A 27701-nucleotide genomic window follows, 5' to 3' on the forward strand; every position below is an offset into this window, starting at 1 on the left:
AAAAGATTTCTGGCTGAGTTTGCTTCTATATGAAAGTTTTATTTGTTTTTTGGAAGATGAAAGAGACACCAGAGAGTATTCTACAAATAACTTTTGTGATTGGTTTATGGCAGGAGGTGAGAAGCCAAAAGGGCCTAATGCATGTGGTATTGCTCCTTAACCACCCAAGACATTCCTGCTCTTGGGTCCCTTCCTCCCCACATTGGGGCACCTACAAGTCTCCTCCCCCTCAGGCATCCTACTGCAAAGCCTCCACCCCTGTGTCATGTGTCATCAAGCCCCTTTTCTTTCACCTGAGTACACTCCTGAGCAGAAGTGACGAACAGACTACAAGTGTATGTGTATATAGTGCATAAGTGAACATAAGCATCTTCAAATTTTGTCATTTGAGAAGGAATGTATGGGTCAAGGCCTGCTAAGCCCCTCAAAGTGCAATCCTATCTAACCGTGAATTTCTGCCTGGAGCGCAACCCAGGAGAAGTCTGCTCTTCTGTGTCACCCAGCACTTGGAGCATGTGCTTGCCCATGTAGATGAGAAAGTGTCCGGTCACCTGGGCAGCATGGGACAGGAACCTCAGCAGGCTCCTGCAACAGAAGGGACAAGGATATGCATCAGGCTTGGAGTTCTGAGCCAGTGAAGAAAAGACAGAATAGGCAATGCTCACATCCCCCAGTCCTGCCTGGGTTAGCCAACACACAGATGCTGACTCGGGAGGTCTGAGCACGACCTGAAAGTCTGCATTTATGGTTGAGTTCCCAGGTGATACTGATGACACTGACCAGGATTACTCTTCCACTAGCCATTTCCAAATGTGGCCTATTGTTCAGTAACTAGAAAGAGCTGAGTAGGCAGACTGTGCTCCTCAGAGCATACATTATGTCCTATCCTTTGGCTACTTGCCTATTCTGGTGGCTTGGGTGAGTGGGGCCTGTTACTGAAATCAGTCAAGTAAGGAGTGAATGGAGAAATCAGGCTGGAGGAGAGGCTTACACAAACTGCAGTTGTGATTCTATGACCCAGTTTGCTTAAGGTGGTTGGGACATCCCAACTTGACCTGTTGTGGCATTTAAATCCTAAGGCTGAGTCTGGCACTCATGTTATTTCAGACTAAAATAATAGCTCTAACTCAAATTCTTATTCTCTACCAAGTTCAAAGCTAAAGGGCTTCATTCCAGTTTTAAAGCTTGTCACTTCAAAACAGGAAAAACGGTGGCAGGGTGAATGGAAGCTACACTGACCATCTTCCAAGACCAAACTAGAATTACAACTAAAATAAAGAAAAGTCATCTGGAATAACCAAGTGAAGACCAGCTGGAGAGAACCCTTATAATCAGGGATAGAAAGAGGAGCCCACATCGAGACTGATAGGAGGTGTGGAGGCAGGAGAGGGCTGGCTGGGCTCCCACAGGCAGCAGCTGAGGGCTGTCTTAGTCTTGAGAAGTTCCCTCTGAGAAGTCCGGGGTTTAAACCTCAAGCTGAGTCCCCAGCACAGAGTGGTGGAACAGGGAAAGGCGCCCACATAACACTTGGCTGTGAAAAACACCTGGCAGGGAGAGGAGCTAGGAACATGGGCACCCACCTGAAGGGCCCGTGCACTAAATTACAGCTATAACCACTCACCTTGGACTCTGGCAGAGGGAGGCTGGACTGGATTAGAGCTGCATGAGGGTAGTCGGGGGTTCATGGTGCTGGGGAGAGAGCTGGGAGGGAGGCCATTGGGAGCCCTATGCTGAGTCATTCCCCCACGTTACAGAAACCATTTCTCTCAGGCAGTCTTTTCCCATCAGAGTGGCTTTAGCCTGGGGAGGGGGAAGCAACTGCCCCACTCTTTGGAATTTAACCCTGCCTGGGGGCCTGGCCAGGAGAAGCACAACCTGAGGCTTATTAACTGTCAGAGACTCTCAACAAGCTAGTAGGCAGAGATGAGTCTCTGAATGCTTTAATCCTTGGGCCTGGCTCTCAATTGTTGGGTTTCTGGGGATCTGGGGACCACCGAGCTGAATTGCGAAGGCAGCTGCCTGTGCCCCTGGGCTGAGCCATTGACCTATGCTGCAGAAACCATTTTTCTCAGGCAGAGTTTTCCCATCAAAGCAGCTATAGCCTGGGGAAGCAACTGCCCCACACATTGGAATTTAACCCTGACCAGCTGGGAGGAGTCAGCACCTAGCACAGAACTACAGAACTGAAACCTGAGGCTCATTAACTGTCAGAGGCTACCAGACAGCCTACAGGCAGAGACAAGTCTCTGGGCACTTTGAGCCTTGGGCCCTTGAGCCTTGGGCCCATCTCTCATCTCGTGGTTATTAGGTTTTGTGGCTCTGGGGACCAAGCTGTGAAGACTGAGGCCTGGCTCCCTGTGCTGAGTCATTAACCCACACTGCATAAACCATTCTTCTCAGTCACAGTTATCCTCTCAAAACAGCTTTATCCTGCGGGGAATTAATTGCCTCACCCTCTGGAAATCCTCTTATCCTGCCCATCTGGTGGAATTTTCATTCAGCTGAAGGCTACAACCTGAGGTTCATTAAGTGACTGAGATTTAGAGTCAACCTGCAGGCAGAGACTCTGAGATACATAAATTTTGCCTGGCCTGAGACTACCTGGGAGATTAAGAGCAGACATTGGTGTTCAGCTTGGTCCCTTCCATACACATCCAAACCCAGCAGAGAGAGCCACAATCTATAGAACATTGATATCCACAGGGAGATGTTGGCTCAGTGTGTGAGTCAGAAGATTAAGCATTGTCTCATGGACTGAGAGGTCCCAATTTAATTTCCGGTCAGTGCACATGCCTGGGTTGTGGGCTCAATTCCCCATAGGGGGCATGCAGGAGGTAGCTGATGAATGTCTTTCTCTCTCATCAATGTTTTCATGTCTTTCTCTAAGAAATCAATAATAATAATAATAATTTAAAAAGATAAAAGCTTAAGAATGACATAGGAAGGAATAAGCAGCAAATTAGAGGAAGCTGAAGATTAGATCAGTGAATTTGAAGACAGGGTAGAATAAAAAATCACTCAATTGGAGAACCTAAAAAAAAAAAAAAACAATTAAAAAACAGGACAGTTTAAGAGAGCTGTGCTATAATATGAAATATAACAACACCTGCATCGTAAAAGTGCCAGAAGAAAAAGAAAGTGAGCAAGAATTAGAGACTCTATTTGAAGAAATAGTGTCAAAAAAATTCCCTAACTTGGTGAATAAAAAAGACATACAAGTTCAAGAAGCACAGAGAGCCCCAAGCCAGAAGAACTCAAAGAGGCTCATGCCAAGACACATCATAATTAAAATGCCAAAAATTAAAGACAAAGAGAGTATTAAAGGCAGCAAGAGAAAAGCAACAGGTTATCTACAAAGGAGCTCCCTTAAGGTTGTCAGTTGATTTCTCAAAAGAAACACTACAGGCCAGCAGGGAATGGCATGAAGTATTAAAGAAAATGAAAAACAAGGATCTGAATCCAAGACTACTCTATCCAGCAAGACTATAATCCAAAATAGAAGGTGAAATAAAGAGCTTCCCAGACACAAAAAGGCTAAGGGAATATATTAAGGCCAAACCAGCCTTGCAAGAAATATTAAAGGGCCTTCTGTAATAAGCAGAAGAAACAGAAACATAGGCATACTAAATAAAAATGGCAGTAAATAAGAACATATCTGTAATAACCTTAAATGTAGATGGTTAAATCCTCAAATGAAAAGACACAGAGTAGCCTGGCTGGTGTGGCTCAGTGGATTGAGTGTTGTCCCATGGACTGAGAGGTTCCTAGTTCAATTCCCAGTCAGGATACATGCCCAGGTTGTAGGTTTGATTCCCAGAAGGGGACATGCAGGAGGCAGCTCTCACATTGATGTTTGTACCTGTCTCTCCATTCCTCTCTCTCTAAAAAAATCAATAAAAATATATTAAAAAGAAAAAGACACAGAGTAGATAAATGGATAATAAAGCATGACCTAGTTTAGCCAGTGTGGCTCAGTGGTTGAATGTTGACCCATGCACTAAGAGGTCATGGATTTGATTCTTGGTCAGGGCACATGCCCAGGTTGTGGGTTCAATGCCCAGTGGGGGTCATGCAGGAGGCAGCCAATCAATGTTCTCTCACATTGATGTTTCTATCTCTTTCTCCCTCTCCCTTCCTCTGTGTCTCTAAAATCAATAAGGAAAAAAAATTAAAAACTAAAAAGAAAACATGACCTATATATATGTTGTCTACAAGAGACCCACATCACAACAAAAGACTCACATAGGTTGAAAGTGAAGGAATAAAAAAAAATTCCAATAAAATGAAAAAAAAAAAAAAAAAAAAAAAAGCTAAGGTAGCAATACTCATGTCTGATAAAATAGACTTCAAAATGAATGCCATAACAAGAGACAAAGAAGGCCACTACATAATATTAAAAGGATCAATCCAACAGGAGGCTATAACCTTAATAAACATATGTGCAACCAATATATGAGCACCAAAATATATTTTAAAACTTCTGGAGGACTTAAAAGATGAAACTGATAGCAATATAATCATACTAGGGACTTCAACACCCCACTAATATCACTGGATAGATCCTCTAGACAAAAAATTAACCAGAAAACAAAGACTCTAAATGATGCACTAGATCAGATGGATTTAATAGATATCTACAGAGAATTATATCCCAAAACTGCAGAATTCACATTCTTCTCAAGTGCACACGGGGCATTCTCAAAGACAGACCACATGTTAGGTCACAAACTATGTATCTACAAGTTTAAGAAGATTGAAATCATATCAATTATCTTAGTACACAATGGCATGAATTAGAAATTAATTACAAATAAAAACACTCAAAAACATTCAAACATGTGGAAGCTAAATACCATGTTATTTAACAATGAATGAATATTGTACCAACATTTTGTTCCAAGGAAGAAATAAAAAACTTCCTGGAAATCAATAAAAATAAACACACAACAACACAAAATCTATGGGACACAGCAAAAGCAGTCTTGAGAGGAAGATTCATAGCACTCACTACAGGCCTACCTCAAGAGACAAGAAAAATTTCTAATAGACTATCTAACCCTACAACTTAAAGAACTAGAAAGTGAACAAAAAGAAAAACCCAGAGAAGGTAGAAGAAAAGAAATAATAAAGGTCAGAGTGGAAATAAATTACATAGAGACTAAAAAAAAAAAAAACCAACAAAAAAACTCAAAAGATCAATGAAACCAAGAGCTAGTTCTTTGAAAAGATAAACGAGATTGATGAACATTTAGCCAGACTCACCAAGAAACAAAGAGAGAAGACCCAAATAAACAAAATCAGAAACAAAAGGGGAGAAATAACAACTGATACCACAGAAATACAAAGCATTATTTGAAAATACTATGTACAATATATGCCAAGAAATTGGACAACCCTGGTGAAATGGACAAATTCCTAGAATCACACAGTCCTCCAAAACTGAACTGGGAAGAGTCAGAAAACTTGAACAGACCAATAACAACTAAGGAAATTAAAGCTGTAATCAATAAACTCCCAGAAAACAAAAGCCCCGGTCTGGACAGGTTTACAGGGGAGTTTTACTGAACATTCAAAGAAGAATTAACACCTATTCTCCTCAAACTATTTCAAAAAATTCAAGAGGAAGGAAGACTTCCAAGCTGTTTTTAGAAGACCAGCATACCTCTAATTCTAAAACCAGATGGAGACACTACAAAGAAAGAAAACTATGGTTCAATACAGTTGTCCCTCGCCACTCCACGCTCTGACTTTTGCGGCTTCACTCTATTGTGGTTTTTTCAAATATAGCTATACTGTGTTTGAAAAAACTGCAATAGAGTGAAGCTGTGAAAGTCGAAGCATGAAGTGGTGAGGGATGACTGTATATAAATAAAGAATCCTACTTCACGGAAATTCATTTATCGTGGTAGAGTCTGGAACTGATTAATCACAATAAATGAGGGCCGACTGTATTCCTGATGAACAAAGATACCAAAGTGCTCAACAAAATATCAGCAAATAGGATCCAGCAATATATTTAAAAAAAATTATTCCCACAACCAAGTGGGATTCATCCCAAGGATGCAAGGCAAACCAATATTTGCAAACCAATGAATGTGATATGTCACATAAACAAAAAGAAAGATAAAAATCATAAGCTCTATCAATAGATGCTGAAAAGGCGTTTGACAAAATTCAGCACTTATTTCTGATAAAAATGCTCAGCAAAGTGGGAATAGAGGGATCATATCTCAACATAATAAAGGCCATATATGAAAATCCTGCAGCCAACATCATACTCAATGGGCAAAAACTAAAAGCATTTCCTTTAAGGACAGGAATAAGACAGGGATGCCCACTTTTGCTACTCTTATTCAACATAGTTCTGAAAGGCTTGATTAGACAAGAAAAAATAAAATAAAATAAAAGGCATCTATAATGGAAAGGAGGAAGTAAAACTCATTATTTGCAGATCACATGATATTGTACATAGAAAGCCCTAAAGACTCCATCAAAAATCTACTATATTTAATACATGAATTCAGCAAAGTAGCAGGGTACAAAATTAACATACAGAAATCAAGGCCATTATTATACACCAATAATGAACACTGAGAAAGGGAAACTAAAAAAACAATCCCATTTCCCATTGCAACAACAACAACAAAAAAATAAGATACTTAGGAATGAACTTAACCAAGGAGGTAAAAGACCTGTTCTCAGAAAACTACAAGACATTGAAAAAAGAAACAGAAGAAGATATAAAAAAGTAGAAGCATATACCATGTTCATGGATCAGAAGAATCAACATCATTAAAATGTCCATACTACCCAAAGCAATCTACAGATTCATTGCAATCCCTATTAAAGTACCAATGGCATATTTCACATATCTAGAACAAATACTCCAAAAGTTTATATGGACCAAAACAGACTCTGAATAGCCACAGAAATCTTGAAAAAGAAGAATAAAGTTGGAGGGATCATAACACTGGATATCAGGTTATAGTACAAAGCCATCCTAATCAAAGCAACCTGGTACTGGCACAAGAACAGGCATATAGATCAATGAAATAGAACAGAGAACCCAGAAAATGAATCAAGACATTATGCTCAATTAATATTTGACAAAGGTGGCAAGAGCATACAATGGAGTAAAGACAGCCTCTTTAATAAGTGGTGTTGGGAAAACTGGACAGCTACATGCAAAAATAAATATGAAGCTAGACCACCAACATACACCATACACAAGAATAAATTGAAATGGATACTAGACTTAAATGTAAATCATGAAACCATAAAAATTCTAGAAGAAAATATAGGCAGCAAAATCTCAGACATCACACATAGCAAGATTTTCACTGATAGGTTGCCTAGGGCAAGAGAAACAAAGGAATAAAATAATAAATGGGACTACATCAAAATAAAAAGCTTCTTCATGGAAAAGAAACCAGCATCAAAATGAAAAGGAAACCCACACTCTGGGAGAACATATTTGCCAATGATACATCAGATAAGGGCTTAATTTCCAAAATATATAGAGTACTCATACGACTCAACAAAAGAAAGACAAACCAATTAAAAATGCGTAGAGGACCTGAATAGATACTTCTTCAAACAGGACATACAAATGGTCAAGATACATATGAAAAAATGCTCAACATCACTAATCATCAGAGAGATGCAAATTAAAATGACTGACTATGAGGTATCACCTCACACCTGCCAGAATGGCTGCCATCAACAAATCATCACACAACAAATGCTGGCAAGGGTGTGAAGAAAAGGGGACTCTAGTCCTCTGCTGGTGGGAATGCAGACTGAGGCTCAGCCACTATGGAAAACACTATGGTGTTACCTCAAAAAATTAAAAATTGAACTGTCATTTGACTCAGCGATCCCACTTCTAGGAATATATCCTAAGAAGTCTGAAACACCCATCAGAAAGAATATATGTACCCCTATGTTCACTATTTACAATTGCTAAGATCTGGAAACAGCTCAAGTGTCCATCAATAGATGAGTGGCCAAAAAGCTGTGATACATATACACAATGGAACACTATGCAGCTGTAAGAAAGAAAGATCTGTTATCCTTTGAGATGACATAGAGGAAGCTGGAGAATACTATGTTAAGTGAAATAAGCCAGTCAGAGAAAGATAAGTACCACATGATCTCACTTATTTATGCAATATAATGAACAAAATAAGCTGTTGAACAAAATAGATCCAGAGACACAGAAGTAGGGAACAGACTGACAAACCTCAGAGAGAAGGAAATTGAGGGGTGGGAAGAGATAAACCACAGAACTTATATGCATATATGCACAACCAATGGACACAGACAATAGTTTGGGGAAAGCTGGAGGGGGTGGGTACAGCAAGGAGGGGTCAATGGGGGGATAAGGGGGACATCTGTAATACTTTCAACAATAAAGATAAAAAATAAAAATAAGCATGTCAATTTATAAGGACATTCAAATCTAGGGCTCAGCTGTGCTCTTTGGAACAGCTCTCTGCTCCTGATGTCCCATAGTGGGGCCCTGGCAGGCGATGCCTTCGTTTTTGGGGCCTTTGTGACTTCTGTAGCTGTTTGTGGTGTCATCAGATCTATCAGGTGGTAAGAATTAGTGATAAGAAGGCTGAGTTTGGAGTGAGGTCAGGTTTACTTTCTTTACTATACTTTTCTAAGTTGTAACTCTCCTGTCTGACTTTGAAAGTCAAGCAATCGAGATATTATCTCCCGTCTCAGGAAAAAGAGGACGCTCTCCTGGGAGTCACAATTCCACCACTAGGACAGTAACAGTTGTCTAGGAGTCAGCCACTGACAGTTCTAAGTGGGAAACAAGGTCTACGAAGAAGGCATCACGGCGCTGACCTTGTGCCAGGCCCTGGAAACCTGTTAGAGGAGAGCAGTCTCATTTTCAAAGCACTTCCCTTCCTGTGCTCTGGGAAGATCAGAGCAGTCCTTATAGGATAGTGGAGAGAATTATCTTCAAATAAGCAGGTAGGCCCCTGCCCCAAGAGGCTGTGAGAAATCACTGTTGTCAGCAGTTGCCACCTCTTTAGACCAGCTTCAAAGACCTTCTGCCATTGCCAGTGTCTCCTTCCATCCCTTCCTCCCCAGACAATTAGTGCTGAAGAGGATCAATGAGAAATTTACTGAAGGGATAGATAAAGGTGTATTCAGAGCAAATCACAAAGAGCTTGAAAGCAACCTTCTCATTTAAAAGATGATGAAAAAGAGGCTCAGAGAAATGAAGTAACCTGTTAAAAGTCACACAGCTAGTTTCCCAGAGGTAAGACTAAGAGGAACTGTGGGTGTCCCTCTCAGACCAGGGCTCAGTGCAGGGTGTCTGAAGGAGTGTTCCTGGTGAACATAAAGAATTTGTTCAAATAGGTTGGGGTATGGATTGGGGATCTGTCTTCCATGGGCTCCCCTGTGATGCCAGGCAGCCAGTCTGGCCCCAGCCACGTTCCCATCTTACCACTGGCTTCAAGTTAGCAGTAATACAGAAATACATGCAGAAGAATATCCAGGTATGGGTGGCTACTCTGTACAAACCAGGTCAGATTCTCCATGGCTCTGGTTTTAGCTGTCATTGCTCAGAATTAAGGTTTAAAAATGTACAGCACTAGCCCGGCCTGTGTGGCTCAGTGGTTGAGCATCAACCCATGTACCAAGAGGTCATTGGTTCGATTCCTGGTCAAGGCACGTGCCCCGGTTGTGGGCCAAATCTCCAGTGGGGGGTATGCAGGAGGCAGCCAATCGATGTTCTCTCTCATCAGTGTTTCTATCTCTCTCTCCCTTTCCCTTTCTCTCTCTCTAAAATCAATAAAGAAAAAATTTTTAAAAATGTACAGCTCTAGTTTTTAAAAGAAATTTGGTTCTTTCCATTTATTAAATTTTTGTTTCCATTATGTATTTAATGGCTTTTGGAGAAAAAAAGTATATTTTGAATTAAGACTTTCTGTTTTCTGAAATAAGTCTGGCGTAAGAGTTCCACTGCTGTCTGACAATATGTGTTATGTGAACTTCAATAGCGACCGGTCAGGCCAGGGCCTCCGAGGCGCTGGGTTTGGGATGCAGAAGAGCAAGCTGGGGACAGGCTGACTGGGGACAGTCTGCCTGGACCAAGTCACATGCAGTTTCCAGACCCCTCAGTTGACCCCAAAGTCTGTTACCTCAGCAGAGCCTTGAGCCCTATACACCGAAAGTCGTAGGACACTGAGTACATCTCATACATGGTGGCCTTCACGTTGAGGCAGCCAATGACATCCTTGGGACTCAGCTTGTACAAGTCGAAGGTGACTCTTGCTATTCCTGATTTCTTTGGCTGCTGGTGAGCAGTCACGTAGTTAGTAGCCTGGAACAGTAAGTGAGGAAGATACGTAAAGGAGCATCCTGCCTATAACATGCAAATCCTGTACTTCTGGTTTAATGCTAGTTTTGGCTCTGTCAGTTTAAAATCTGTTAGTGACTAAGCTGTTAATTATTTAAGGAATGTTTTTCAGAACAATATGTATATATTGCTACCATGTCCAAACTCATAAGAAAGTATCTTTCCTTAATTTACTTTGAGTTTAGAGACTCCAGATGACTATGATTCGGCTGTGGGGTCTTGGTTTCAGGACCCAGATATCAATGAATGGTTGTGCTATTGACACACGGTATTGAGAGGCACTCACACTCTTCACTGAAGGTGACCATGGTTACTTGATTGACATGAATGGTCTCATGACTATGACACAGTCTGTTTAAAGAGAAGCAGGCAGCATTATTTCAATTTTATAAGAGGTTTCTGGGCAGAAAGTTTCAGAATCATATGGCTACAGTAAGGTACAATGTGAGAACTTCCTAGGGCGTCCCCTATTTTCTAGTAACTGCCCTGGATGAAAACTTACTTTCTGGACACACTGAAAGCTGTTTGCTTACATTATCCACTATCAGTCTACCAGAAACATCATAGACCCTTCAGGTTGAGAGGAGAAAGTGTTTATAAACATCACTGCAATATAATCTTCCCCACTGAGAGCTTTGAAAAAACAAGAGAACAGAGCTGTCCCAGGGAACAAATGCCAGACCCAGGGGCTACTCTTCCTGTGTGTTTGCCCCTCCCATGTACCTTGCAGTATTTAGGATTCAAATGTACATAAGTCAAGTTTCATGATTCTATGGGTTTGGGAGTAGTTGATGCTATGACTGTTAAATTCATAATGACGATAATATACTATATTTGAAGTTAAAACAATTTATTGTTGAAGTACTCAAACCCTTCTTGCTGGAATCACTCTTTCCTCTCACACAGAACATACACAGTGAGAGATTCTGGTTGTTGCCCAATGTTTAATGCACAAGAGGTCCTGCAGCCTCTTTACTTTAAGGGGTTGCAAACTCTCCATCTTTTAGGAAACATTAAAAAAAAATCAAGATTACAGAATCAAAAGGGGTTTTCATCTATAATTCGGCCATAGCTTTTTTTTATTGTCTTGTGTTCCTTTCTGCTGTTTGAAAGTTTTTATCTTACATTCCCTAAAAGGCTTCCTTGAGTCTTGGTCTTAAAATCAAGATGTGCTCACAAAGCTAATCTGCTTGTGACCCAACACGGGCGTGTGGAGTTCTGTACTGCTGACTAAGAAAGAAGGAAATGACTGCCTCCCTGAAAGTGCTTCAAGAAGCTACTTATAATAAAACTTTAAATTAAAAAATAAAAAAGAAGCAGCTACTTCCTCACAGGTTTTAAGGCATTTAGACTGAAGAAGGGAGACCCCTGGTGGCGATTTCTGGGTTGGACGTTCTTGTCCAACTCGAATAAAATTGGCTCACTGGAAAAAAACACCTCCAAGTGGGGTAGGATCTATAATTGGCTCTGAGATGCACATTTCCACTTTGGAGGAAGATGGTTGAAAAGTGGAAGTCAAGAGTAGGCTCCAACCCAAACTCATGTCACCCAGACCACTACTAGACTGAGATGACTTTAGGCCTCTCCTTGAACTATCATATTGCAGACTTATTTGTATCCAGTACACCCTATCACTGCCTGGTACTTTAGCTTGGCACCTACCCACTCTAGGGGCTTATACAAGTCACATATTAACCAATCTCCCATAGTAACTGAGTGACCCCGTGATCTTCCAATCTGCTGGTATGATCAGCTACTTTAAAAATATTTTATTTTTTTATTTGTTTTTAGATATTTGAAATACAATTTTATTCTGATTCTAAACAAAAGGTATGAGAATGACAGTAACAAACAAGGTACCACCACTGGATGTTGTGATGCAACTGCAGTATTCTTACAGCTGAACTCAAAGAAACAACTCCGTTCCAAAATAGCCAAATAGGTAGGTCCAGAAATGAAGGTATTTTTAACTGCCACATTCACTCCAAAGCCCATTCATCTCCTTTAGCTTCCCAAAGATTAAGCACAAGTTCTGCTTAGCTCTATAATAAAGTGGCAAACACAGCACCACTGAGATCACAGGACAGCTGCCTATAAAACTAGACTTCTGACGCTGGGCTCCAGCTTCCCTTCCTCACAGGTCGTCGGCCTCACCTGGGAGAGCAGTGGTCTGGGCAACCTCTAGATCGTGCTCATACTGTGCTGCCAAAGCTGGGTCCATGACAACCTCTGGTGGGGCAACAGCGACCATGGTGACAAACTCCAAGTTAGGGTCTCCAGTCAGTTTTCTAGCAAGCCAGAGTAAGGGCTTCTCGAAGTTGTAGTTGCTTCTGGCAGAAATGTCGTAGTACTGAAGATTCTTCTTTTGGTGGAAGACAATTGACTTTGCCTTCACTTTCCTGTCCTTAATGTCCACTTTGTTGCCACAAAGCATGATGGGGATGTTCTCACACATTTGCCCCAGGTCTCTATGCCAGTTCTTGTAACTCTCAGTCCGCCATACTTCTTCTGGCCTATGGTGTCCCACACATTGAACTTGATAGGTCCCCTGTTGATGTGGAACATGAAGGGGTGAACCTCGACACCCAGGGTGGCTACATACTTCTCAAACTCCCTGGTAAGATGCCATTTCATGAAGGTAGTTTTCCACCATCACCAACCAATACAAGTTGAACTGAACTTGGGGTGCTCCTTGGGCAGCCATGGTGATGTCACTTCCAGAAGCATCTCCGGGGCCATCCAGGATATTTTATTTTAAATTGTATGCTTTTTATAATTTGTCTACAGTTTTCTTCTTCCACTTAGAAAAATTATGAAGTATTTGACAGGTATAGGAGTGGACATACAATATATGTAAAAATAAGGAAAAATAAGATGATGGGTGTACCCACTCTACATAAAACAAAACGTTATCACTCTATGGGCCTTTCCTAATTATATTCCTCTATTTCTCAAGAGAAAACCATATAAGTTGTGCATCATTCTCTTATTTTTTTAATCTTTAGCACATGTATATCTTAAACATTATATAGCTAATTATATATATTTTTGAATTATCTATAAATGGTTAAATGCAGAGTTTCTCAAAGTGTAATTTGGAGACACCTGGGGCATCCTGAAACCCTTTCAAGGGGTTGAGAAATTAAAACTATTTTTATAATAAACATTAAGATGCAATTTGCCCTTTTGTTTTCATTCTCTCACAAGTAGTGGCATTCTTCACTGTACATTTGGGAAACCTGCATGACTCAGTGAATCAATATTTTCTAAATGACCAACGCATAATGTTAAAAATCATCCCTACCAAAAAGATCCACTAAAGGGCAAGACAGAGCAATGGGTTTCAATGTAACAGATGAGGCAAACTTCACAGGTATGCCTTCAGATTCTACACTGCAGCCAGCCTTTATGAAACTACCACTTGTTGCGTTTTGATGTAGTATCAAAGAAGAGTAGCCTCAACCATTAGAAAAGATCATTAAAATACTCCCCTTTCCAACTACCTATATATGTAAGGTCATAATTTCTTCACATACTTCCATCAAAACAATATATTATAGAAGTTGACTACAGAAGCAGATGAGAATTTAGCTATCTTCTATTAGATGAGGCATTAAAGAGATTTGCAAAAATGTAAAACAATTTTACTCCTCACCAAATATTTTGAAAAATAGTTATTGTTATAAAAATATGTGATTTCCAATAACCTGTATTGGGTTATCATTATTTCTTAATCTTTTTAAAAATTCTCACCTGAGGATATGTTTTTAATGATTTTGAGAGAGAGAGGAAAGGAGAGAGAAACATTGATGTGAGAGAGAAACAATGATTGGTTGCATCCTGTATGCCTTGACTAGGTATCAAATGTAGGTATGTGCCTTGACTGGGAATTGAACCTGCAACCTTTTGGTGTATGGGATGACACTCCAACCAACTGAGCCACTGGGCCAGGGCTGGGTTATTATTTTTAATGACATAATACATTAAATTTTTTTCCTCAATTTTAATTTCGAATATGAGAAATACCTATATCTATAGCTTATCATTTCTAAGCCTTGGCACTGTGACATTTGGGGCCAGATAATGCTTCATTGTGGGAGCTGTCTTATGCGCACTGAAGAATATTTAGCAGCATTTCTGGTCGCTACTCACCAGATACCAGTAGTATACCCTTGCCTCAGTTGTAAACACCAAAAGAGTTTTCAGACATTGCCAAATGTCCTCCAAGGGCCAAAGTACTCCTCAGTTGAGAACCCAATTGACGAATATCTATAGGTTCTATTGATATAATCTACAGAAACAAAACTATTTGAGTCTTCATTAATTTTTAAGAGTAGAAAGAGAGATCAAAAAGTTTGAGGACCACTTGCTTAATGTATCATTCTGCCATGTTTTCACTCAACATAGTTGATGAGATTTATTCATATAGATGTCTATAGCTGTACTTCATTAATTTTCATAGCAGAATAGTATTCCATCTAATGAATATAAGACAGTGTGTCATTTATGTGTATTTACATAAAAGCATGTGGTTGGGTATCCTGTGCTGGGTATATGTCTAGGAATGGACTTGATCAGTTCAACTCCATGGGATAAAAGTAAGCTGTTTTACATAGTAATTGTTGGGAGTATAAGAGAGTTCATTGTTCCATATCTTAAAAATGGAAAATGTTTAAAAGCCTAACAATACCAAATCTAATAATGGTGTAAAAGAGTATCTTATTATGGTCTTAACTTATGATTTCCTAGTCACCAATGAGGTTGAGTATTTTTCCTATGTTTTATTGTCCATTCTGCAGATGCCTGTTCCTGTTTTTCACTCATTTTTCTATTGGATTGTCTGTTGTTTCCTTTATTGGTTTGTGTGAGTCCTTTACATTTGTGGAATACTAGTCCTTTGTCGAATTATCTTGGAAACACCTTCTTCCCACTTGTGACTTATTGTTTTACTTCCTTTATAGTACTTTTTGATAAACAAAATTCTTAACGGAGTTGAAGTTATCATTTTTAAAAAGTGGTTTGTGTGTTGTGTTTTATTAGAAAAAATAACACATTGAGAATACCAAACAAACATATATTAGATCTTCTCAGTTATGTCTCTGACCACCTTCCTGTTTTCTACCTTTCTGTTTTTGCGTTACATCATGGTTACCTTTTTTAGACATATCTCCCAGGTCTTTTATTATTATGTATAATCTTCTCCGAGTTTTTATTTACTTGAATTGCTATATTTTTCATTTCTAGAAATTATGTTTATTCTTTCGAGTCTATCTAGTTTTAAATTGTTCTTCTTGTTCCTTATTACTTCAGATTACTTGTTATATCTCTTTGAACAATTTAAATATACTTATTTTACACTGTTTCTGATGATATAACATCTGAGGATTTTGCAGGCCTGATTTTGTTATTTCTGCTTACTCTTTCATTTAGTGCCTGAGTCCTTATGTCTTGTGTTTTATTGTGAACTCCCATTTGTTGGAACTTTAGGAACAAAAATTCTCTGAGGCCTAGGTCAATGTTCATTCTGAGCCTATTTGCTTTTACTAGTTACATATCAACCCTGGATTACTGGGACTGGAGGGAAAGGCTATTTGAATAAAGAGAATTCAATGAGTAAACTCCTTCCACTGATGCTTCCTCCCTGGGTCTCTGCAAACTAAACTTTCAGCTTGGGTGATTTTAGAATCAACAGTCCCTGTAACCTATGAGGGCAACTGTTTCACAGATTCTCAGGAGAAGCCATCAATATTCTTTTCTTTATGTCGGACATCTCTAATCTGACTCCCCTTTCTGTTACTCTAAGACTATTCTCCTGTCCTCCCAGCATCCATCAAATCCAAAGCCCTCATCCTGGCCAGTGTTGCTCAGTGCTTAGAGTGTTGGCTCGAGCACTGAAGGGTCTCAAGTTTGATTTCCAGTTAAGAGCTCATACCTGGGTTGCAGGTTTGATCCCTGGCCCCAGTGGGAGCACGTGAGGGAGGCAACCAATCGATGTGTCTCTCTCACATAGATGTCTCTCTCTCTCTCTCTCTCTCTCTCTCTCTTCTCCCCTGCTTCCTTACCTTCTACCCTCTCTAAAAATGGGGGGTGGGGGGATGGGGAGTCTTCTGGTGAGGATTAACAGCAGCAAAAACAAAACAAAACCCTTAGTCACTGAGGTCAGTGGATGCCCACAGGTGAGATGCCTACAGGTGAGAGCCAAATTCAGTGGTGTTGCTTTCCTTTTTGGATTCTGGCTCCCAGAGAAAATTTGGCTTCTGAAGATTTCTCTTTCTTGAAGGTCATTTAGGCATATAAAAAGATGTTTTCATATTTGCTTTACATTTTTAGTGGGAGGGTTTTCAAGATATATAGTCATCTGTAGTTTTCCCAGAAATAGAAAACTTTATCGCTTCACTATAGACACACACACACACACTCCTACCTAATTTCATTGGCTATGTTAGCTTGCTGGCCTTCTAAGGATAGAAACAGTGAATGGTCACCAGGTCATATCTACAGACTTCAGTAAGATCTGTAGCTTCTCACTGCCAAAGCCTATCCCTCAGAATTATTTGCTTTAAATCAAACAGCCCAAGTTCACAAAGATGCTACATTTCCTAGAAATACTTATAAGAATCCCTTTGAGGGTAATAGATCCAGTTATTAGGTGATATAAAAGATATATTTAAAAAGTGGGCAAATCAACACCAAAGCAGGGAATTCACATTTGTAGGTAAAAAGTCTACCCCAGTAGCTGTTTGGATGACAGTATGTTTGCTTACCGGTGTCCATTTCTGTCCTTTTTCCAATATCATGAAATGTGTGTTATCTCCTAAGGTCTGAAAGAACTCTTCTGTGTCCACCACAGTACCATCTTCCTCCAGCACCAAAGTGACCAGTCCACTGGTGATAAGTAGGGCATCCAGGGTCTAGGTTGGCAACATATCAGAGACACAGAATGGAGCAGGGGATTCCATTTTGACCATGCACAGCCATTGATTACATTATAACTTCAGAAGAGCTGGCTAATTTGGTCAAGATATACTTTAATTGGTGTCTATGATATAGTCTTGGTTTGGAAAAAGAGAGGTTAAGATTTTTAAGGGCCCTGGCCGGTTTGGCGTAGCAGTTAGAGCATTGGCCTGTGGACCAGAGTCGTGAGTTTGATTCCAGTCAAGGGCATGTACCTCGGTTGCAGGGTCATGTGGGAGGAAACCAATCTATGTGTCTCTCTCACGTTGATGTTTCTCTCTCTCTCTCTCTCCCTGTCTTTCTCCCTCTCTTTCTCTCGTTCTCTCCCCCACTCTACCTGAAGGTAAATGAGGGTGGGGATAGGGGAAGGTATTCTCGGGTGAGGATTTAAAAAAAAAAAAAGATTTTTAAGGGACCTATCTTCATCAGATATTTCAATGAAGTGACATAAATTACTACATTTCATAAAATTTACAGTTTCTAAAATTACGTACTTATTTTGAAAAATAAAAAGGATAATCCAGTGCATATGATATTTAAGGAGCTTGAGTCTTAAGTCTTGGGTGGTATATCTGAATGTCTCTTAGCCAGAGCCTGCATGTTGGATGCTCATTTCTCATTGGCATGGGTGTCTGCGTCTGGGTTCGCCTCCGCCTCCATGCAGTCTTCCTTATTTGGTGATCTAGGGCACTTAGATTAAGGACTATTCTTCTCGGGCTTTTATAACAAAACACAGATTTCTAAAGTCTGCTGCTTCTCTATAATCTCTCTTTTCAAGTAAATAAAGCTACATTATCAACTGATGACTATTTTTTAAGGTTTTTGTCTCTGTGCTGAAATTTCTTTTGGTACAAAATGCAATAATGTTTCCTTTCATTCTCCTTTAACCTTTTAGAAATGGTTCCCCTTAGACTTTTCAAGGCCAAGACATGGACATTTCTGTCTCTGCACTAGCTTAGTTAAAGCCAAGACCCTGAGCCTTCTGAGATCAGTGGTGGGAGGCACTGGGGCTGACGGTACCTTGCTGAGCAGCTCCTTCAGACTGCTGGCCATCACTCCTCTCCGGCTGCTTCGGCTGTGGTTGGAGACTCGGAAAGGGCGAGAGGAATGCATGAGGGGAGTGAGTAGGACTCTTTTAGTCTGTGATCCCATAAATGTCAGGGGCCTGGAAATGGAGAAGAAAAATTAAAAATATATTTGACATTACCTGTCAAAAATATATTTGACATTACAAACCTCTAAAGAGAGGTTTGTAACCCACAGAAATCAAACAACTTTAATATCTACACGTAAAAAAAGATATCCAATAGTTGAAAATTATTAAAAATTATGTATTGCTATATATCTATCTCTCAATATTCAAGGAATCAAAAATAATACATAAAATTAAAAACACAACCATCATTACACCAGAGCATTCAAAGTCCTTGCAGTGCGACATCATAATCTGGATCTAGAAACTCTGATTAAAAGTGAACTTCTTGCTGAAAGTAATTGCAAAAACAAACATAACAAAACAAGTCCTTGCAGTAACTAGTTGAGAAAGAATAATAAAGTCACCAAAAGAAATAAGAATTATATTCTTCAAACATGGATTTTAGAGTCGAAAAATATAAGAAAATGATTTCTAGATGCCATGGAGTAGCTAAGCCAAGTTTAAAAATTTGACGCATGTAGCCCTGGCCAGGTGGCTCAGTTGGTTGGAGTGTAATCCCATACACCCAAAATTAGACGCATGTGTTTGTGCATGCACACACACAACTAGTTCCATATTTGTACAATAAGACCAGAAATTGATAAGCCAGAATTGATCACTACAGCAATAAATCAATTGCAAAAAATTAAGTTAGGTGCAATGAGGGAAAACAGAACACTATAATAACTGGTGGACTAACAAGGAGGCACAGAACTTTGGGGTGTATGTCACATGACACTTTGAAGTAATTTCCACATTGATTAAAGAATTAACTCAAAATTTCTCTACAAAAATAATGATAGCAAACCAAATCAAGACTTAATTTTTTTGAGGAAAAATTTCCCAAACCTTGGTTATTAAATTTTAGTTACTTAGCAACTACAAAAAAAGTAATAAAATAAATAAATGGCTGATAAGATGCTTACTACTTTAGAAATTATTTAAAAAACACATGTTTTGTTTTATAAACATTAGCATCCTCAGAAAACTCTGTGATGGTTTTAGTTTTCTCAATTGACAGATGAAGAAAGTTAGTCTGGCCCACAGCCAGCAGGTGCCAGAGCTGGGATTCAGCCCCAGGCACTTGTTCTTTGCCTCTTGAAGGTGATCTAGTTACTAGTTACTAACTAAAAAGGATAGAAAAGATTGCATATTAGTGAAGCTTTTGACAGCAATTAAAGAAATGTGAAACCACCTTTGATACACCATCGTATGCTTAAAAACCAACATGCAAGAAATTCTTTAAAAATAACTCCATAAGAGGAAACAGATGTGCCTTGCTGGTAGGTGTTCAGTCTCTTTGGAGACCAGTCTAGTAAAGAGATTTCCCCTAGGACTGTAGACTTCTGTTTTTGTTTTGTTTTTTAAAACACAGCCAATTTTATTCAAATTCTCCAAAATGTATACTCAATGTGTTGTTTCTAAAATGTATGTCACCCTTTACATAATTGTTTTATTATTTCATCTTTCTTTTATAGTTTTGTGTGTGTGTTTGTGTCTTTCCTTTACAGTTCTTCAGTAGAAACCAGAATCTTAAGTTGCCCATTTTGGAGCCTCTGATCTACTATTCTGATTAAGTTTCTTCCCAATATTCATGGCCAATATCTGGCTTCTAAATGAAAGGCTTTTGGTCATTTCAATCACTTGCTGATAGGGTAAGACTGCATTGCTACCCATAACCACATGACCTAATTTAGAATCAATCTTGGCATCTAGTCTTACATTTCTAATCAAATTTACAATCCACCTTTCAGCTTCTTCTGGAGTCATGTTCAGTTTATCTGCCAACATGTTAATGCTGATACACTGGTGGATGCGACAAAAAGTCTCAAATATGAAGAGCTGAGCATTTTCAATAAAATCCTCAAGACAAGCCACCAAGAAGAAGTCATTCACAAGCACAGATTCACATTCCCTCAGCTTTTTCTGAGCCCCATCAAAGTCAAAGTTAACATATAAACATTCCACAAACTCTGTAATTGGGTCTTTATATGTGTAAGACTCCCGTTGAATAACTTTGACTAGAACTTTTAGCACCTGCCAGCGTTTTCGAAGATCTTTGTTTGTTATGACTGCTGTAGTCAAATAGCAAAGAATATGTGGACACATTGTCTGAATTGCGTTAAGATACTGTGGCTGGTAAAAAAAAAAAAAAAAAAAAAAAAAGAGATCAATAGTATTATTGCGCCCTTTGGGGTGGTTGAAGAAAACAGAGACCAGTGAATGAGCCATGTTCGCTGCTGAAGAGACTGGAGAGGAGAACTCACAGAATTTTTATCTATGGTCTCTTTTAACCGTGTAAGGTCTTCCATGGCTGCATCCCAATTCTGCATTAAGATTTCAGAGGCCAGTTTTCCCCAGAGTGAACTCAAAGCATTTCTATCCATTGCTGGAACCAATACTCTAAAGAAGTAAAGATATTCTGCAGCTCCAGAGTAATTTCCACATTCATACTGAAATTTTGCATACCTCAAGAGTGTATCTAAATATTCTTGCCTAAAACCATGCTTGTCTGCCAGATAGTCAAATAGCATCCTACCATCCCTGGTTGACTGCATTTGCCTTGTAGTTTCTGGATCTTCAAACATCTTTACAATTGGTTCTGTTTCTGCCTGAAGCTGTTTCAGTTGTACAACAACTGTGGTTCTTTTTTCTCTCAAAGCTTCTTTACGGAGAGAAACTCAAGCAATGGAAAGACTAGATGCCGATCCAAAAAGTGTGCAATGCAAGTGGTCAAGTCGTACTCCATCATCTTGCCAAGGAAAAGGAGCTGTTTTTTTGTTTTTTTAAAAAAACAAAACAAAACAAAAACTAGGACTATATCCATAAAGAAATTGTTCAAAAGAATAAAAACAGAAATTTGCTCTTTTAAAGTACTATATAATCGTCTAAGCATTATGCTATACACCTGGAACCAATATAAAATAATATTGAAAGTAAACTGTAATTGAAAAATAAAAATTTAAATAAAAAAATTTTAATGTTTCAGACAGATCTTGCTTCATGATGGGGGCTGTAATAAGCAACATGTGAGCTCATTTAAATCCTCTGGTCCCCACGGCACTAGCACCTATAGAAGCACTGTTCCTACACCCAGAGCACTGCCCACCTATTTCAGATGCTCAAATGGTTGTTGACAATTTGGACAAATACTTGCACAATGAGATTCTAGAGAATGACACAAAGGACAACCTTGTAGAGGATACAAAGTAAGGGCCTGACTGCTTTCTGACACAACATTTTGTTTAGATTAACCCAATGAAGGTTAAAATTCTAGAGAACACCTGTACTGTTTTTAAATGCCTATCACATACAATGTCATTTATTTATCTATGCTTTATTTTCCCTACTAAATTGGAATTTCCTTATGGACAAAGGCTTCTTTGTTATATCTCCCATAATGCCTAGCTTAGTGCTAGGTGTAGAACTTTTACATAGTATGTTGTCTAAATTGAATTTCTATAAATGGACATATGCACCAAGTAATTTACTAGATAAAAAACTGATCATATCATAATGAACCAGCTCTCAAACACTGTCAGATTAAGTTTATGCTACCAGCAGTTTCAGGAGTGGCCCCAAATAATGACTATCTGTGCCTCATCCCTTAACTCATCAACAAATTGACATTCTGGTTACAGACCTGGATTATTAGCAAGTATTTGGCCTGAAATATACTCAGTCATCATCACATTAGTACCTCATAAATGCGCCTATCTAAGCACTTGCTACAGCCAGCAATATGCTAGCTCTTTACATATATTAACTAATTATCATCACAACTTTACAGGGAAAGTATTACCCATTTCTCAGATGAGAAAACTGAAGCTCAAAGTGGCTTCTCAAGGACACCCAGTTAAAAAGGAAAAGAGATGGGACGTCGTCTCTCTGAACTTCAAACCTTAAGCAGTAAACATCAGTGAGGAACATCTCGAGGAAGAGTTGCTTTATGGCTGGAAGGACAGCAGTGTTCTCAGTTCACACTCTCAGCCCCTTTTCCTTTAGACCACCAGAGTCACTGCATACTTTGTTTCCAGGGAGGCAACTGCAAGGGGATAGAGCCAGGTCAATGGTCTCCACTGTGGGCTCCCCATCAGAATGACAAGAGACCCCTGAGTAAATCAGAGCCTGAACCCACACAGCAGTGGGACAGGCATCAGCCTCTGAACACCTGTCCTGATTCTCAAAAATTACACCAGACTCTTTGTTTACACAACACAGTGAACAACATTTCCACCCTCTGCTGAGCTGATGCTACAGAGAATCTGCTCACAGTTTCATCCCTGGCAACCTGGTGGACAGGGCAGTGAATATCATCCTTATTATGCTTTACATTTAGAACCTGGCTTTGCTCCCACCCTTAACATAGCATCTGAAACTGAAAGTCACTAGCAAAGTCCTTGTGAGGAGGAGAGAGAGAAAGATACGTGTTCACTCTGTGCCAGACACTGTATAACTTAGCACATTGTCTAGTAAATCTATGGCACAAGTACTACAGATGAAAACTGAGGCCCAGGACATTAAGAGATTAGTAAAATCAGAGTTAGCAAGTGCTAGCACAGGGGTTCAAATCCAGCTCTCACTTTTGCACCATGGTGCCTGCCCTACCAGGTACAAAATCTCCTATAGCAGAGGTGAACCCTGGACCCTCAAGGGCAACAGCTTTTCCTCCCTCAAAATGGAAAGTTATTTGCCCACAATGCCTTCTAGAATCTATGCTAACAGAGACCAGGGTCTGTGTGTACATTTCTTACTTCCCCACAGCACCTCGCTCCCTGTTGGCACATTACCTAGTCACTGAGTAAAAGATAGGCTAGGACAAAATCAGAGAAATGGGAGAACAAAGTTCATTATATCTTGGAATGTTATGTCCAGGCCCTGGTGGCCAGTGGCACAGCTTGTGGGCATGGACAGCTTTGACCTACTTGTTGTGGTCCCATATCTCCCCACTAGATATAAAGGCTCACACCTTAGTAAGCACCAATGCTCCAGTGACCTAGCACTGTTGATTATACAAAGGTCTTATTGTCCTTTAACTTCTGACAAGACAAGAGCTGGCAGTCATTTCTGGTCCTCCCTCTTCACACTTCCCTCAAGATAGTCATTCTTGATTTTTTAAAAAAGCGTAGCGAAGTGGAGAGGGACGACTGTACAGTCTATTGTTTGTCTTACCCATTACACAAGAACTGGGTCATTGTTGGAAAAAAGGCTTATAAAGCACACATAAAAATTTGAAGAAATAAAAATTAAATTCTGGCCTTCTTTTTAAAGAACAGGATGAGTGATTTGATGTGCAAAATTATATAAAATCAAGACTGTCTTCTATACAATATAAAAGAGGGTTAAGTGAAATTTTACATACACTTAACCTATTTAATCAATACTATATGAGTATTCACTCTATTCCAGCTAGATGAACAGCAGGGTTAACCAGCTAGCTACATGAGCCAAACAATACGGGGTGGGGCAAATGTAGGTTTACAGTTGTGAATAAGGGAAAGAGAGTTTATTCTTGCATTATTATTTATTATTGTATTATTTTCCATACAAACAACTATAAACTTACTTTTGACCCACCCTGTATATTAATCTAACTTGTTTTTGGTTTTCTTGACAGAATAATTTATGTCATTGGCCATTAGCACAATGCCTAAAATGTGTTGCTACCTCTCTTCAATTTCTTAATATATAAATGTTGAAATAGGAACACTGAGAAGCCCTTAGAATTCTGCTTTTAGATACCTCACATGTCAGTCACCTCAAACTCCTGGAAAAGTGCAGACAAACATATGAAGCAGGAAGGGAAACAACTCACTAAAAGGAAAAAAACAAACAAACAAGGAAATATGCTTTGCCGTTCAAGGAAATAGACTGTTTCAGGGAAATCAAGACGATAAGAGAAGCCAGACTTCATAGAATTAATCTTGACAATTGTGAAGAGACACATCTTTCAGAATTGAAAGAAACAGAGTCTGTATTTTTCCTCAAGGGAACTGAGGAGTCCTCAACTTGTAAAAATGTGTGAAGTAAAGAAACAAGCACAGACTGATAGTGGACATGACCTTTCCTCCAGTAAAACAGTGCTAACTCCCACCGGCATAAGAAAGTGTCTTTATATGGCACCCTATGGATTGCTGTTTATTCTGAAAGTGCTGGAGGAGAAGGCAGATCCAGGAACAAGGTTTCTCTCAGACAGAGAAACATTTTGGTGTCAGCAGTGATGAGGTGACTCCATAAGGCCAGGTAAGATAATGCCCTGGAATTATTCCGAGTGAACCAATGACTGAGGGAAACCCACATTTTATTGCTAGGTGGAAAAAGAGAAACCCACATGAAGTAATAAAGGGATAGGATATAAGTCAGCTGAGCACTATTGCCAAAGCTAAGAGTGACAAAGAGAATGATAAGAAGGGAATTGTTGATGGCAAATACGGGAATGCAGAGAAATAGGACAGCTTGGGAAGTAACCACCAGCCTTGGAGATTTTTCCATGAACTGTGGAAATTTGCTTGCAGGAAATTCAGTTCCTTGCTTATATCCCTAAGACTACTGTGGTAAAAATTTGTACTAAAATGGCTAGACAAAACCTAGAGTTCCTTGTTCAAGAAAAGGAAAGATGTACTAAACAGCTACCAAAGCAACCATTTTGACAAAACTATAATACATCAGCTTTATAAGAACTTCAGAGTTGGCATAAATGTTATCACTGACAGGGCATAAAGACAGGGCAGGCTTTGTCTGGGACAACCCACATGTGGACATCCTTGAAGTCCAGAGTGTGCTAAGAGACTTCAAACTGTTTTTGTTATGACTAAGGCCTTTAGTGATTACAGATGATTAATGAACTAAAAACTGGTTTAAGATTTAATAACTGCTTACCTGTAGCTGATTTTTTAAAAAGATGTGATTAAGTTACTTCCTTGGCAAAATGCAGCTATTTACTAATAAAAGGACATATTCTACCAGCTAATTTAAATTAAGAAGCACTGAGAGGAGACAGAAGTCCTGCAAGATTGCAATTATAAATGTGGCAGTCACCAGGCTCACATGGACACGGTTTTAAAGAAGGGCCAGGAAGAAAAGTGTGTTCCTTTCAACAAGTATTTCAGATTGTTTTCTTCCTATTTAGTATGAAAGCAGATAGATTCTAAAGAATGATAGTAGCCCAGTTTGGAAACAGGTAGATTTCAAAGAAGTATGACAACAGTGTGTCCCAACAAATAGCCAATCACACCTAGAGCTTGTCAAGTTCAGAAGGAATGTGTTTCAGAAGACAAGATATTTCCTTATGGTTTGATGTGCAATATTTTATAAGCCAGTTGCTTCCACCATACACTTGACCCCGAGGAAGCCTCACACAAATACATTTTGGATTTGGGACACTGTTACAGGGATCAGATACAAGTGCAGGGTCAGTTTTTTTTTTTTTTTTTCTTTATTGATTTTAGAGAGAGAAGAAGGGAAAGGGAGAGAGAGATAGAAACATTAATGAGAGAGAACATTGACTGGTCACCTCCTGCATATTCCCCACTGGGGATCTGGCCCACAACCTGGGCATGTGCCCAGGTCAGGAATTGAACTGGCGACCTCTTGGTGCATGGGTTGATGATCAGCCACTGAGCCACACTGGCTAGGCCAGCAGGGTCAGTTTTAATTCTGCAGGTGTTGCCTCCTCCTCCTGCTCTAGGCAATGCCAGCAAGGAATCAATGCCCTCTTACCCATCCCCAAAACTCAGCCCACCAGCTCCGTAGTGCTCTGAGGAACTTGGAGAGTGGGTGTTTAAATGTTCATGGAAGAAAGGTTTGGAGGATGCACTCCAAACTGTTCAGCTGTTACATCTGGGAGTGGGAGTGTGGGGTGGGTGGTGATGGAAAGAGCAGTAAAACAAGAAAGAAACCAAAAGCCTTACCTTTATGCTTAAACCATGTTAGGGAAGATGCATGAATCAAGTCTGTTTTGCACCTTCCCAGAATCCCACCACTTGACTTCCATTTTCGTTTGTTCGTTTTAAAAGAGAAAGCCAGTAGAGTCCAGATTGATTACCTTTACATTTTGGCGGCTATTTTTCTGATTCTGAACATTACACATAGCCCCTTTAAGAACCCAAGTTCAGAGCCTATAGATCACTAGTTTTGTAGTGATTCTCCTTTCCCTTTCACCCACCCTGTCCCTATCCCTCCAAACAAATGGGACCCATCATCTCTGAGAACCTGCATTTTAAAGTAATCACGGGTTTTTCCATCCTCTTTGAAGTACTTTAGAGATCTTCAGAGAAACATAATCTCTCCCTTAAATCTATAAAGTTACTACCACAGAATCTTTAGGATTTATCAAGGATTGGTTTGGTATGTCAGGATCTGAAATGAACCCAAGAAGGGGAAAGGAAAGGAGCGGGGCAAAGAGGCTGCGGGATCTGGGGGTCTCTGGTTCCTGCCTGGGTAGCGTCACCACCTTCGGATGCAGCGGTTTCCCTCCACTCCCCCTTACAAATTCGGGTGGGCTCAACAAAGTGGGGCCAGGGAGCGTTTAGGCGCAGCCGAGATCAGCCAACCCTCCAGCTGGAGCCCACAGCCCGCACTCGCCCTAAGGGGTAAGCCTGGGCCGCCCGAGGCCGCCGAGCGTCCACACCAGCGCTTCTCCCCGCCCTAGCTCCCGTCGCGAGCCGGAGGACGCCGAGAAGTCCTGTCCCCACGTACCATGGAAGTGTTGCCCTGGGTTTCTGGGACGGCGCCCTCATCTGTGTCCGCCGCTAAGGCAAAAGATGCGGCCACTCCTGCACTCACCATTGTCACTTGTTCCGCGGACGCCCGCGCACCTCGGGCAGGACATGCCTGACACCTACAGCCAGCTAGAGGAGGGGGAGGAGATGCGCGACGGCTCGGGCTCTGCCTACCCAGCTGGCCGGCGTGGGCGCCAGGGGAGGGGGTGAGTGCGCGCGAACTCGGCCTCGGAGAGCGCGGGAATGCGTGGCGCGACGGGGTGCAGGGGGAGAGGGGTCGCAGATGGGAAGGGAGTGAGGGGCTCATGGGGGTGCCGGGCCCAGGAAGTTGCGGGCGCTCCGGACGCCGGGTACGTGGGGCCTCAGGCGTGGTGCTGAACCTGGCTAGCGCGGAACTCGCCTGATGAGGGCTCCCGCGCAGTCCCGGGCCATCTCCATGGTTCGGGTCCCC

General features: G+C 40.4%; 1 protein-coding gene and 2 pseudogenes across 1 annotated transcript; all 3 read right to left on the reverse strand.

Annotated features, from left to right (window-relative positions):
* Positions 1-27701, reverse strand: CIDEA (cell death inducing DFFA like effector a). Its single transcript, XM_036244884.1, has 5 exons — positions 27651-27701; positions 18356-18500; positions 17146-17292; positions 10164-10345; positions 1-585 (listed from the first exon to the last, which is right to left on the reverse strand). Exons 1-5 carry the CDS (start codon positions 27686-27688, stop codon positions 438-440), a joined length of 660 nt encoding a protein of 219 aa, XP_036100777.1. The 5' UTR covers positions 27689-27701; the 3' UTR covers positions 1-437.
* Positions 12516-13085, reverse strand: LOC118618567 (annotated as a pseudogene).
* Positions 20046-21282, reverse strand: LOC118618565 (annotated as a pseudogene).

This window comes from Molossus molossus, unplaced genomic scaffold (genome assembly GCF_014108415.1).
Source record: "Molossus molossus isolate mMolMol1 unplaced genomic scaffold, mMolMol1.p scaffold_m16_p_6, whole genome shotgun sequence".
NCBI lineage: Eukaryota > Metazoa > Chordata > Mammalia > Chiroptera > Molossidae > Molossus > Molossus molossus.

Coding starts and splice junctions, on each gene's coding strand:
- CIDEA (XM_036244884.1), bottom strand. CDS start 27,688: ATGGAGATGGCCCGGGACTGCGCGGGAGCCCTCATCAG. Junction 18,501..27,650: donor TGCGCGGGAGCCCTCATCAG/GCGAGTTCCGCG, acceptor CTCCATTTCCAG/GCCCCTGACATTTATGGGAT. Junction 10,346..17,145: donor AAGGACAGAAATGGACACCG/GTAAGCAAACAT, acceptor TTACTGTTCCAG/GCTACTAACTACGTGACTGC.